The 12,364-nt window shown below is 35.0% G+C and overlaps 1 protein-coding gene across 3 annotated transcripts in view; it reads left to right on the top strand.

Moving 5' to 3' along the window:
* LOC150081700 (uncharacterized) overlaps positions 1–4,251 on the top strand; it is a 222,580-nt gene extending 218,329 nt beyond the window's left edge. Inside the window, exon 8 of one of the 3 annotated variants that reach the window (XM_090378816.1) lies at positions 3,646–4,251. In XM_090378816.1, the coding sequence (XP_090234942.1) occupies positions 3,646–3,857 (212 nt within the window). In that variant the 3' untranslated portion in view covers positions 3,858–4,251. The remainder of the gene's footprint in view (positions 1–3,645) is intronic. The other 2 variants (XM_090378814.1, XM_090378815.1) reach the window with 2 other exon arrangements.
* Positions 4,252–12,364: the final 8,113 nt, after the last annotated feature.

Raw genomic sequence — 12,364 nt, 5'->3', positions numbered from 1 at the left:
GCAATTAAGATATATCACAGCATGGCAAACACACAGATTCAGGTAGTGACAACTTGGTTTCAATAAGTTACACAAGTCAACATCAACTATAATTACTTTGAAATATAAGTGCATTTATTAATTTTTTATTGTTAATTGCCAAGACTCAGACATGTGTACCTTGCAGCCTAATTCATTATAGCAACAGGCCATGAGGTACAATTGAGTGCTGTGATCACAGAGCAGTTACTACTTTTTGATTATGACAAAGTATAATGATACACTAACTGTCACACATGCCTGAGTTTTAGCATGTTTGGTAGTTAGTGCAGCTGGATGTTTCATATTACAGGTGTTCAGTTTTAGCCTGGCTTTCTGTGAGAAACCACGAGCACAAATTCTGTGTCGCCCTTATCAACTGTTATAGTAACAAGTAGCTACTATGTGATCACTAACTATTAAACACATTCAAACCCTGTTTGAATTTGTTTAGTAGTTAGTGCATAAATGTTTCATACTATAGGTGTTCAGTTTGTCATGGCTTTATAATGAGGATAAACATATGTCACTAAAGCTACTAGACAAGGTTTATCCAACAAGTAAATAGTTTTTTAAAAAATAAATGTCTCAATTTATGACAATAAATATAAAAATAACAGTTTTATTTATTTTTATAATTTTAGAATACAAAAATATTATTAAACTACAATACACTTTCAAAAAGGTTCTGCTTATTTGCATTTCTTGGTGTTTCTTTTTGAATTTGGATAAGTTGATTCCAAAAATGAATTCAACTTGTGTTTTGTCCAGAAATTAAAGAAAAGTAAATGTATAATAATACTCTATCAAATTTATTAACAATGTTTAACTTCTGAACAGAGTATTACTCTTGCTATGAGTAAACAAGTAGTTAAAAAAAAAATCACTAAAAAGTAGTCCTCCAATTAATTAAAAATATTTCCTTAAAAATGTACATTTGAATGTATGTCTTTTGTGGACAGCAAGATCATCCTGAACAAAGAATTTGATAGAGTTGCCCATCATAGCTTCATCAGACCTTCCTTGGTACCTTTATTTTTTCATTTTATAGACTAGTAAATTCCATGTTCTTCACTAACATTACCCAAATTTGGTCTGAAAAAAATCTAGATGAATGATGGAACTTGATTGATACCCAGCATCCCATTTTTCTGTAATTTTTCAATCAATTTGTCAACTAATTCTTTATAATATTCCACTCGTAATGTTACCAAGAAAGCCATTCATTACAAGGCAAAACAGCTACCAGGCATTTTGCTCAGCATCAGTCTTTGTGCCCCAGCTCCTGTGAAGCCAACATCTGCTTAACTTGTGGACCCAATAAATATTCCACCTTTCACTTTTGCATCAGATAATTTTGGAAACAGATTTTATATACTTGAAAGTGTCACCTTGAGGAATCATTGATTTAACAAATATTTTACCAGTCTCAGCTTAATATGGAATGGTGGAAGCAAGAAATTGCTTTTTTGAAACAAAGAAAATGTTCATCAAGGTGAGTGTGTACAACAGGGCAGTAGGTGCCAGAATTGCAAATCAATTCTGGCTCCTACTGCCCTGTTGTCCCAGAGGCAAAGAAAACAAAGGAGCTTAGTGAAAACACCTTGCAAACTCAGAAGGACGTCTGGCATCCTGAAGTCCCCATGGACATCTTATATATATTGGTCATACTCAATCTTCTCTAAAACATGCTTCATATTTCTATTGTGAAGCAACACAGCTTTCAGAATATTACTTAAACTGTCTATGAAAAGACCTACGCTTCTGGATTGTTACAAATATCAATTTCTTCATAAACACTAATCAAATCAAAACAATAGCTCAGGGATTCTGAAACTGTAAAAATGTGCTTAAGTAACATCTTTTCTGTATGTGAAAGTCTTGCATTTGGGATCCAGTAATCCAACAGATTCCAGCAACAAGGTATGTGATAGTTTGCAGTATTCCTGGCATCTTGTTTAAAAGGGATGGCAGTAGTTTTTCATTGGATTTCATTAGCTTCAAGTCCCTCACATCCAATTCTTGCTAATTAGGGAAATGTGGCATTTTACTTGAATAAGCTTTGAGGTGGAATCAGTTATCCTGTTCACCAGATTCATCATCCAAGTTCTGAAGACTCTTCTCTGGAAGGTGAACTGGGAATTGGCAGCTCATTGTGTACCACTGGAATAACAGAATATGGTATGTTGGGATACACTACAGCTTTATGATCCACAGACTTCTTAAACTTTGATATACCCACCATACAAAAGTAGCAGTATCATGCTGGTTTGAGGGCTCTTTCTCTATTCAAGGAATAATAAAAGGCATATACTTGTGACCAGCACAAAACTGTTGCTCCAATGTTGATCCACAAGTACCATAACAGAAATTAGGACTGACAACTTGTCTTGATTGCCCATAGACATTTCAAAACAAGCTTCATATACAGCGCAGAGCTTGTGCCACCAAGAATGCCATACTTCACCTGTTGAAAGCCTCTCTAATATCTACAAACACAGCAGAGCAAGTCTGGAGATACACCTTCGTTGTAGTAGTATAACATGTAATTTGTCTAGTAAAAAACTGGTTTGAGTGAACACTTGTTTTCCTTATTTGTCACATACACTGAAAATTACAAAATGTGAATAAAGTCCAAAAATAAAATTTTGTTGCAAACCTAGAAGGTCAGCCATAGATATTATGAATGAAATCAAGTTTCAAAGCACCTAAATGAAAAATTTAATCACCAATGACAGGGTAAAAAAAAACTGCACCAGTCAAAATCACATGGGAAGGTCATTCTGATTATAATTTTTGATGGGATAGTATTACCAGAATTTGAATTCTGAGGCATCACTGTTAATGCAGCCTACTTCCAAAAAGATTTCAAATTGTTGATATGCAATCTGCCACAAATGACATGTAAAATGATGAAATGCTTTGCTCCTTCAACACAACAGTGTGCTCTCACATATTACTTGCTGCTTAGCAATATATGACAAACAGAAACATTCTTATTGCTTCCACCTTATTTGTCACTATTGTGACTTTTGACTGTTCTCAAAATTAAAACAAGACACAAAAGGAAAACAATTAGTTTATTATTATTATTATTAGCCATATGGTGCAAGGAAGTCTGAGGCTTATGCTGCACCAGCCAAAAAAAAAAAAAAAAAAAAAAAAAAAATTTCCCACATTACCCTGAGAGAAAGAAGTAAAAGAGAATCACCAAGAAAGCAAGAAAGAGAAGAATGATGATATCCAGATCAGGACCCTGGGTTTGCCAAGCCCATACACACCAGATGTGAGCCCAAATATATTGTTGCAGGAGATTGCACTGAAGAATATTGAATGCAATGTTGATAATGTTTTGCAACATTTGCCTGATCAAACCTTGTATGTACTGTGAACTTCCTTCCCCACTTCCTCCAAGTTGTTTGTGTTATTTGGTGCTCAACCAGATAATTACAGTATATTCCTAGAAAATTTCTACAAATTATAGAAAATGAACAGAATTTGGAAATTTATTACACCAACAAAGACAAAAGGTTACTTTAAATTTTTTTTAGAATAAATAAAATTTTGAAAATTGTACCAAAATTTCTGCAACTTTTTAATTTATGGCATATTCTTTTCTATTTCTAGATAGTTCTGCTATTCCAGTCAGCATGCCAGAGGTATTACTGTATGACCTTCCACAATCAAAACCTGAACAAGCAGACCCAGTACCTTCTTTATTGATGCCACGAAAATATAACTTCCAGAACTTCAATACTACCCCAAGAGCATGGTCTGGAGAAATATATCAACAACAATCTATCAGATCTGTGAAAGCACCTGCACTTTTTGTCAAATAACACTTGTTATAAGTGCATTCCCTTCAAACTTCCGTCCTAACCTTTTGGGCTTTCGTTTGTCATTTTTGGTATTTTATGAGAAATGAAAATAGATTTTGAGGCTTAAATTCTGTCTTAAACAAAATTTTCAACACTATTAGTAATCTATTGTTTCACAATCTTCCTATTGCATATTTCATTTAAGTTGATTAAAAGCTTTGTACATTGCGTGTACAATATTATCCATGTGGGTACAAAAGAAAAGTATGTGTATATACCAGATTGTGTGTATAACTGTTGTGGTTGTTAGTTATAAACAAACCACATAATAGTATCATTAGTCATTATTTATGAATTTATTTATTGTCATTTGCTTTTCTGTAGTCAGAATTCTGGTACACAATATTCAGAAAACAATATGTATTTATGATGATAAATTTCTTATGAACTAAGTTTCTTTTCACTGAATTATTATACTGCATTCAATTAAACATGAAAATATAATTTTAATGTTTTAACAAGGCAGACACAAAAATTTCTATGTTTGCAGACACATTTGATGTAGCTGAGTTACAAATTTGAAAGTTAAAGTTTTATTATTTTTGTTAACTTTTTACTTTATTTTATGAAGTAACTTCCTCTTAATGAGTTGGAAAAATCTAGTAAAAGTACTGGATTTTGCATTAAGTTGGTTGGGAACCAAAAAGAAGCCTTGTATTTTTGTAATTTTTTTTTTTTTTTTTTTGAAAAGAAAAAAAAATCTGAATTCGTCATTAGAGGGTTATTTTGGATTTCTTAGAATGTGCAAATTTAAAGTGAGGCATGGCATATGTAACCTACAAGAATCCCATAAACTGATATATGTTATTTATGCTCAACCATTGGAAGGATTTTATAATAAGACATGATAACTTGCAACCAATTAAGGAAAGGCCATAAAATAAAAGTTGATTTATAATTTAGAACTATGCTCAAACCAATAAAAATTTGTATTTGTGGTTATAAAAGCTTTCAATGATATTTCAGAACAACCTAGCTAGATGATTCATTCATATGTAAAATTAACTCTGAAACTCTGGTAACTTTAACAGTGAAACACATAAATAACATTAAATAAAATATTTATAATTCAAAAGAAGCACATGGCCAGATAAACTATTTCCTAGTATTAGGGAAACCTATAGCCAGTTCTACCCATTTTCCTGCAAGGAACAATTTATGTTTTATCATCAACTTTAAACAATACCCATTTAGAAAATTTTATACATGCAAATACAATGATATGACATGATTACGACTGCAGCTGTGGGTAGGTAAGAGATTCCACTTCCCTTTCATAGTCATTTCCCATCATCTCCTCCCTAATTGGGTGAGTAATATTAATACTGGTCATGTGCATTTACGGGTCAATTTACATGTTTTGCAGGTGGAAAAACTTAGAATAGGTCATGAAGAAACATCCTGCTACTTCCACCCAAGATTGGCTAACTACAGCCGTGGCTGAAGATGCCTAGAATTCCCTCAGCTGCAGAGAGGAATCAAACTCAAACTTCTCTGAATGAGTAGCAGGCAGTGATCTGCCATGCTGACTAAGCTACCATGGATGATATATACACGCAATAGGGAATAATAATATTAACACAAAAAGTTTTGACATATGTAACTTTCAACCCAAACCTGCACTTCCCAAAGCTGTCTTTGTTGATATCAACCAAAATTACATTATAATATTCATGGATGGTTCTCTGATAATCAAACTCTGTGATACATTTTTCTCACTGGCTGCTCCTAATCAGGACTGGCAGTCAAACTGTAAATCTCATAAACATTTAAACCAGACCATTTCAACTCTCCCCCACTTTAACATTTTTGGGCATCCTATTGAAATTATCCAAAATAAATCCTTCTAGAGAAAAATTTGCTTCTGTTTTGGCACTATTTACATATATAAAGAAAGAATACATATGTATTAGCAAATGAACCTAGTTTTAAAGACAAATATCCTTTCATATTTTAGGTAACATAAAATTTTACCAACAAAATGTTTTAAATATTAAGAAGTACCTATTTGTTGGTAAAGGTTAGGCTAATTTTAGGTTACTTAAAGTTTGCAAGAGTAATTTTAGGTAGGGCCATCAGCATTTAATCTATTTTTAGCATTAGCATTAGCATTATTAGCATTAGTAGAGGCATTTGATGCAAGAAAGCAAGCTTATGCAGCATCAGCCAAAAAAAAAAAAAAAAAAAACCCACTTCCACTTCACCCCTCTGTTCGTTCAAAATACCTGTCCAGCTGAGCCTTAAACTTATTTAGGCTATCAACCTCCACCACAAGGGATGGAAGTCTGTTCCACCAACCAACCACCCGCTGGCTAAAGGCAAATTTCCGCACGTCTATCCTACATCTGTCTTTCCTCAATTTGAATTTATGCCCTCTCAGGTGATTTTTCTGAGCTAGAGGAAGAATCCCATCAGCATTGAGCATGCTTAAACCATTCAAGGCTTTATACACCTCTATCAGATCACCTCGCTGGTGCCTAGTCTTCAGACACTGTAATTTGCAAAACTTAAGCCTTTCTTCGTAAGAGCACCCTTTGTTCCATTCACTAATCTTGTTGCCCTTCTCTGTACTCGTTCCAGCAGCTCTTTCTATTTATTCTTTCTAAATCAATTTAAGGTCTTAAACATTCAGTCAGATCTCCTTGCAGGTCCAACCCAACCAAATCTGTGAAGATTTGGGATCAATAAGCAAAAACTTGGATTGATAAGTTACACATGTCACATTTTTGCCAAATTGCCAGAATTTATTTATATGGAACCTTTAGTTATTATAAAAATACTTTTGCCGACTATTTACATTACAAGTTCTGCTAGGAGGGCATTACATGCCATTAGCATTTTGTTTGTTAACCAACAATATTTGTTACCAATAATATACAACAATACAATAAACATAAAAGAAATTAACTGATATCTTAATCAAAAAGGGTATGCCATTAGTTTAGTATTAACCTTTTCACATGTGAATCTCCAGAATGCATGTGGGATATAGGCAGTTTCCAGTAGCAGCAATGTGTTTATAAGATTATAGGTGAGTTTCTGGAAAATTGAAAACTAATTCTTTAGTTTCTTTGTGGATTAATAAAGGTCAAAAAGGGAATGTCATTAGTTTAGTAATTACCTTTTCACACATGAGTTCCCAGAATGCATGTGGGTTATGGGCAGCTTACAGTGGCAGTAATGTGTTTATAAGATTATAGGCAAGTTTCTTTGTGGAAAATTCCCGAAAGAAACTCATCTATTTTGCAGAAAATTCAAAACTTATTTTTTAATTTCTTTGTGGAGTTTGGAAGCTTTGTTAAAAATGAATACTTTGTACATAAATGCTTTTAAATATTAGTTGTTCTTATTTTAACTTGATTCCAACATTACAGTGAAACTGGAGAAAATGAAATTAAATTGTGAAAAAAAAAGGGAAAAAATAATAAACATGCTCATTGTTAAGTTTTTTATGCAGTAATATCTTCTTCCTCTATTCATGTATCTCCTGATTCAATTTCATAGGCAAAATCTGGCAAATGTATTCAACTGGTGCTTTCATATACCTACATTAGATAACAAAACCTAAGAGGTGCAAACTTTTCTTCCAAATTTCAAAGCTATTTTCTGATTGCATATATTATAAACTATGTCTATAATTACTTGGAAACACAAATAAGGTATAGCAGTACTACTTGAACAGAGAATTGATACAATACAGATACATTATTTTAAATTATGTGAAAAATGAAATTAAACTATGAAAAAAATCACAAAAAAATAAAAATGCTCATTTTTACTTTTTGATGCAGTAATATGGAGGGGGGGATGCTGATAGGTACTCAGCTATAATAGAAAAAAAAAAGATAATCCAATTATATGCATACGCTTTCTACGATGATGTTCCAGCATTTGCAAACCTCTCAAATAAAAATCAAAGATTGCTCCCCAAACCAGGCTTTTCTTTCTTGATGTCATCATTTGATATCCTTTAAATGTTTTGGAGATTTCGAAAGTGGTAGTAGTCTAGAAACTGAAAGCTGATTTGGCATGTGCAATGTGAATACATGCCAAAGTATTGAATAGCAGTTATTATTTTACCCTTTCCTTTCCTGTCCTTTGGTGGTCAATAAACAAAATAACAAAATCCCATCCTTGTTCCAAAAGACAGAGGCCACGACATTCCTAACATACTTCAGGGTGCAGAACTTTGAATGGGGGGGGGAGAACAACAGTGCCATCATTCCTTCTGTTCTTTGGTGTCTGGATCACAATGAAACAACCACGTTTCATCCAAGGTCACAATTCATGCCATAAAAATCATTGGCACCATGTTCAAAATGGTGAAAAATTACAGGTGAAGGTAGAGCGGTTATCACTTTTAGTCAAAATTTAGACACTTGGCAGAAAGCTTCTGCATATCCAAAATTTTATGAATAACATGTCCAATACATTCCTTGGACATGCCTAGAATCTCACTATTCATATAGCAGAAATTCGTTTATCAGACAGTATCATGGTGTAAATAGCATCGACACAACCCAACATGGGCAGTATTCTAGTAATGTCACCGATATATCAGCTTGAATTTCCTTTGGTGTTTCCCCTGTACAAAAAGGTATTATGTAACTTCTCTACCTTCACTTTTGCTGAAAGTGATGTTCTGAGCTTATATCCTTTCTTCAACCCATAAAAAATAAAAATGGATATTACAGCTTTTTGAAGCAGGCTAGTGGGAGCTAGTGTTCAAAAGCCGCTAAGTGGATTTTTTTTATTTACTGATTTGAAATTTCTTGTTTTTGTATAACTTTTGATTTAAATTTAGTAGTTTAGTATTTTTTTTTATGATTTCCTGATTAAATTGGTGCATTTATTCTTTACTCAGCCTTGTAATTGCACAGAAACCACAGTTGATTTCTGCCAGCAATGTATCGACAGTAGCATTCGATACAATGCTACTGCTGCCATTGTTTTTTTGTATCGATATAGCAGATACTGGTAGTTCTACAAAACTTGTAGCAGTTTAATCAGTATCAGCAGAGGATTATAAATTATAACACTACTTACTTGATTTAATAATTTAACTTGCCACGTAGATCGTAACATACGACAGTAATATTCACAGAGCTTTTAGAATCAGTGATTTGGCATAGATAGCTAGTGTGAGAGTTTGAACCATGTGGGTGGCAATAGATAGTTAAATTTATTATCTAATATAGCTACTTAGATTTTACAAACATAATGTTATAACTTAATACATATCACTTGATAGGAGATACAAAATTCATATAATGTAACTCGGTTGGAGATAAAACTCGATACTGAAATATATATATATATAGTTATAACTGCTTTGGGATATGTTAGTGTTATATTTTTAATCGTATTGGAATTGAAATTTTAACTGAAATTGAACAGAAATCATGCCTCAGACCAGAGCAGCAAAGCAAAAGGCTCAAGCTAGTGGGAGTGCTGTGGCTCATGGGAGAACTGAGGGGGGGGGTTGTCCTCTGAATCACAGCCATTTGAAATGTACTGCTTGTTTGATGTTTGTGGATCAATCAGGAATGGGATATGATATTGCCAATAGGAATGTCTTTGTGTGTGCTCGATGTGAGGAAATCAGGCGGCAACTCAGTGTTGTTATAGGCCAATATGAGAGCTTGAAGAAAAGGTAGATGCTCTTGAAGGATTTAAATTGAGGGTCCCATCATGCTCTCAGCTGCCCACATCAACACCAGAGCTTGCACTTGAACATTAGGCAACACAGCAGCAATCCTCAAGGCAGAATGCGCTGGTCCCACAGGGAATATATTGTTCAAAAACAACAGGTGGAACAGGACCAGGGTATGTCTGCCAGGGGCAAAGGTTGACGATGTTGTAGAGCAGATAACATCTTTTAAGAACACAAAAGGTGATATTATTGTACACGTTGGCACTAATGATATTAAGAGTAGGAGACCGGCGGCATTAATTAACAAGTACAGGTCAATGTTGAAAAAAAGCCACGTGTTAGGGTTGAATTTGAAAGTGTCTGAAATTCTGCCCAGACATAATAGAAGTACATTGACAAGGTCTACCCAAAATCACTGACTTGGCTTCAGCTGGGCACTCACCTTTCTACTAACAGGCCATGGGCCCTTCAACGACAAGCTCACCACGTTGATGACTCACGTTGCACCTACTCTCAACATCTTATGTATCAGTGTCCAAGGTACGAAGATCTGCGGAGATTATTGACATACATGAGATTGACATACATCCTACATGAGATTGACATACATCCCACAGGACCAGGAGCATCACCTTTTGGACTCATACTCATACAAAACCCTCAGAAAATATGCCCAGGACCTCTTTGCGAGAAGAGGAACCCGATACACGCTGACAAACTAGCAAGTAACTGGAACCAGTTGCATTTTCCATGCCACTGTTCCTCTAACAGAAAATGACCATTAACCAGAATGGGACATTATTTGAAGAATGATTGCAGCTCTGGACAATAGCTACAACCCAGATTGGACCCCAAACCCCAAAACCGTCAAAGAAAACCAAACTTAACCCAATGAACAATCTGGATGGGATACTCTCCGAAAAGAAAGACGGAATCCCTAACAAGACTACAACTCACAATGGACCCTGAACTCCTAAAAAAGGAAAACTTTACTGAACTTGACCCAACTACTGAATTTCTACAACAGACTCTGACACATAGCAGCTCTGCTGCACATGCGTCATTGGAGATCCATCATAGCGACCACTATCTGGGCCTGATCTGTGGAAAGGGATCAGACTGACTTTCTGGACAGGGCATTGTCCAACCTTTGGCTAGACCATGATACTGATGTCACTGGACTTAAAAGAAACACATCAGATTCGACCAACTGCAGCCTTGCTGCCTATGCGCTATTTGGCGATCAGTATCCTGCTCCCTTGCTGGGTACCTTTATTCCCCTTTCTTGGAAGAGGGGAGGAACCAGACTCCCCCCCCGTTTTTTTCGTTGTTTTCTGTATTTATTAATGATATTGATAATGGTATATCAGGCTTAATGTCTAAGTTTGCAGATGATACGAAGGTTGGCAGGGTTGTTAATGACCCTAACAACAGTACATTACTGCAACAGAATCTAGTAAAGTTGAGCATATGGGCTGAGAAGTGGCAACTGAAGTTTGACATTGGAAATGTAAAGTACTGCATATGGGTAGCAGTAACCTCAGAGTAACGTATCAACTGTGTAGTACTACACTGACAGTGGTAGAGAATGAAAAAGACCTGGGGGTAATTGCAGTCAGATATGAAAATTTTCTGAGCAGTGCAGATGATGTGCAACAGTAGCTCATGGTGTCTTGTCAATGATATACAGAAATTTTTCTAGCAGGGAATAGGAGGTGATTATCCCCTTGTATAAGGTAATGGTCAGGCCACACCTTATACAGGTCTGGAGGCCTCATTTTTGGAAAGATGTAGAGCTGCTAGAACGAGTATAGAGAAAGGCAACAAGATTAGTGAATGGAACAAAAGGGTGCTCTTACCAAGAAAGGCTTAAGTTCTGCAAATTGCAGCGCCTGAGGTGATCTGATTGAAGTGTATAAGGTCTTGAATGGTTTGAGTATGCTCAATGCTGATGGGATTCTTCCTCTTGCACAGATTAATTGCCTGGGGGGCCATAAATTCAAATTGAGGAAAGACAGTTGTAGAATAGATGTGTGGAAGTTTGTATTTAGCTAGCAGGTGGTCGATTACTGGAACAAACTGCCATCTGTTGTAGAAGTTGACAAATTAAATAAATTCAAGGCAGAACTAGATAAACATTTGGAGTGCATGGTTGGATGAAATGGGAAGGGTTTTTTTTTTTTTTTTTTGGCTAATGCTGTATAAGCTTGCTTTCTTGCATCACATGCCTCTGCTAATGCTAATAATTTGACACCCATTTGTCAAAAGAAAAAAAAAGAAAAAAAAAACAAAACTGGAGGTGGGTTGGGTTGAGAATTTATCAACACTCCCCACCCCCTCGTATCCTCTTCTTCTATTTATGTATCTCAATTTCATCAACTTATAGGCAAAACTGTGAATTTATCCAATGGGATAAATTTGCCAGATAATGAAGAAGGTGCCACATGAAAACGACATATATATATGTGTGTGTGTGTGTACTTCAGATGTTGTTCAGGAAATCCAAAAATTTTTTTTTCCTGCTTGTAAAACTTCCATGAAAACTCAAGATCATGGCTTTTTTTTTTTTTTTTTTTTTGAAATGGGTCTTGACAATAAAAATTTGGAACTCACTAACTACTTAATAAATTATAATAACTGTCCACAAAATACCTCTCTAATTATGAAATCCTTATTTATACAGGCCTGCCACTGTTAGCCCAAAGACTGAATGCTTAGTGCTGGGGACATTGTTTCAATACAGACAAGGATAATTGAGTGATGCAAAATTTACAATGCAGCTACTACTGAAATTTAATAAATATTTTAGATAAAT

The sequence above is a fragment of the Mastigoproctus giganteus genome, chromosome 8 (genome assembly GCF_048544385.1).
Source record: "Mastigoproctus giganteus isolate SK-2022 chromosome 8, ASM4854438v1, whole genome shotgun sequence".
Taxonomy (NCBI): domain Eukaryota; kingdom Metazoa; phylum Arthropoda; class Arachnida; order Uropygi; family Thelyphonidae; genus Mastigoproctus; species Mastigoproctus giganteus.
Note: the sequence above shows the minus strand (reverse complement) of the source record. Positions and strands in the feature narration are given on the sequence as shown.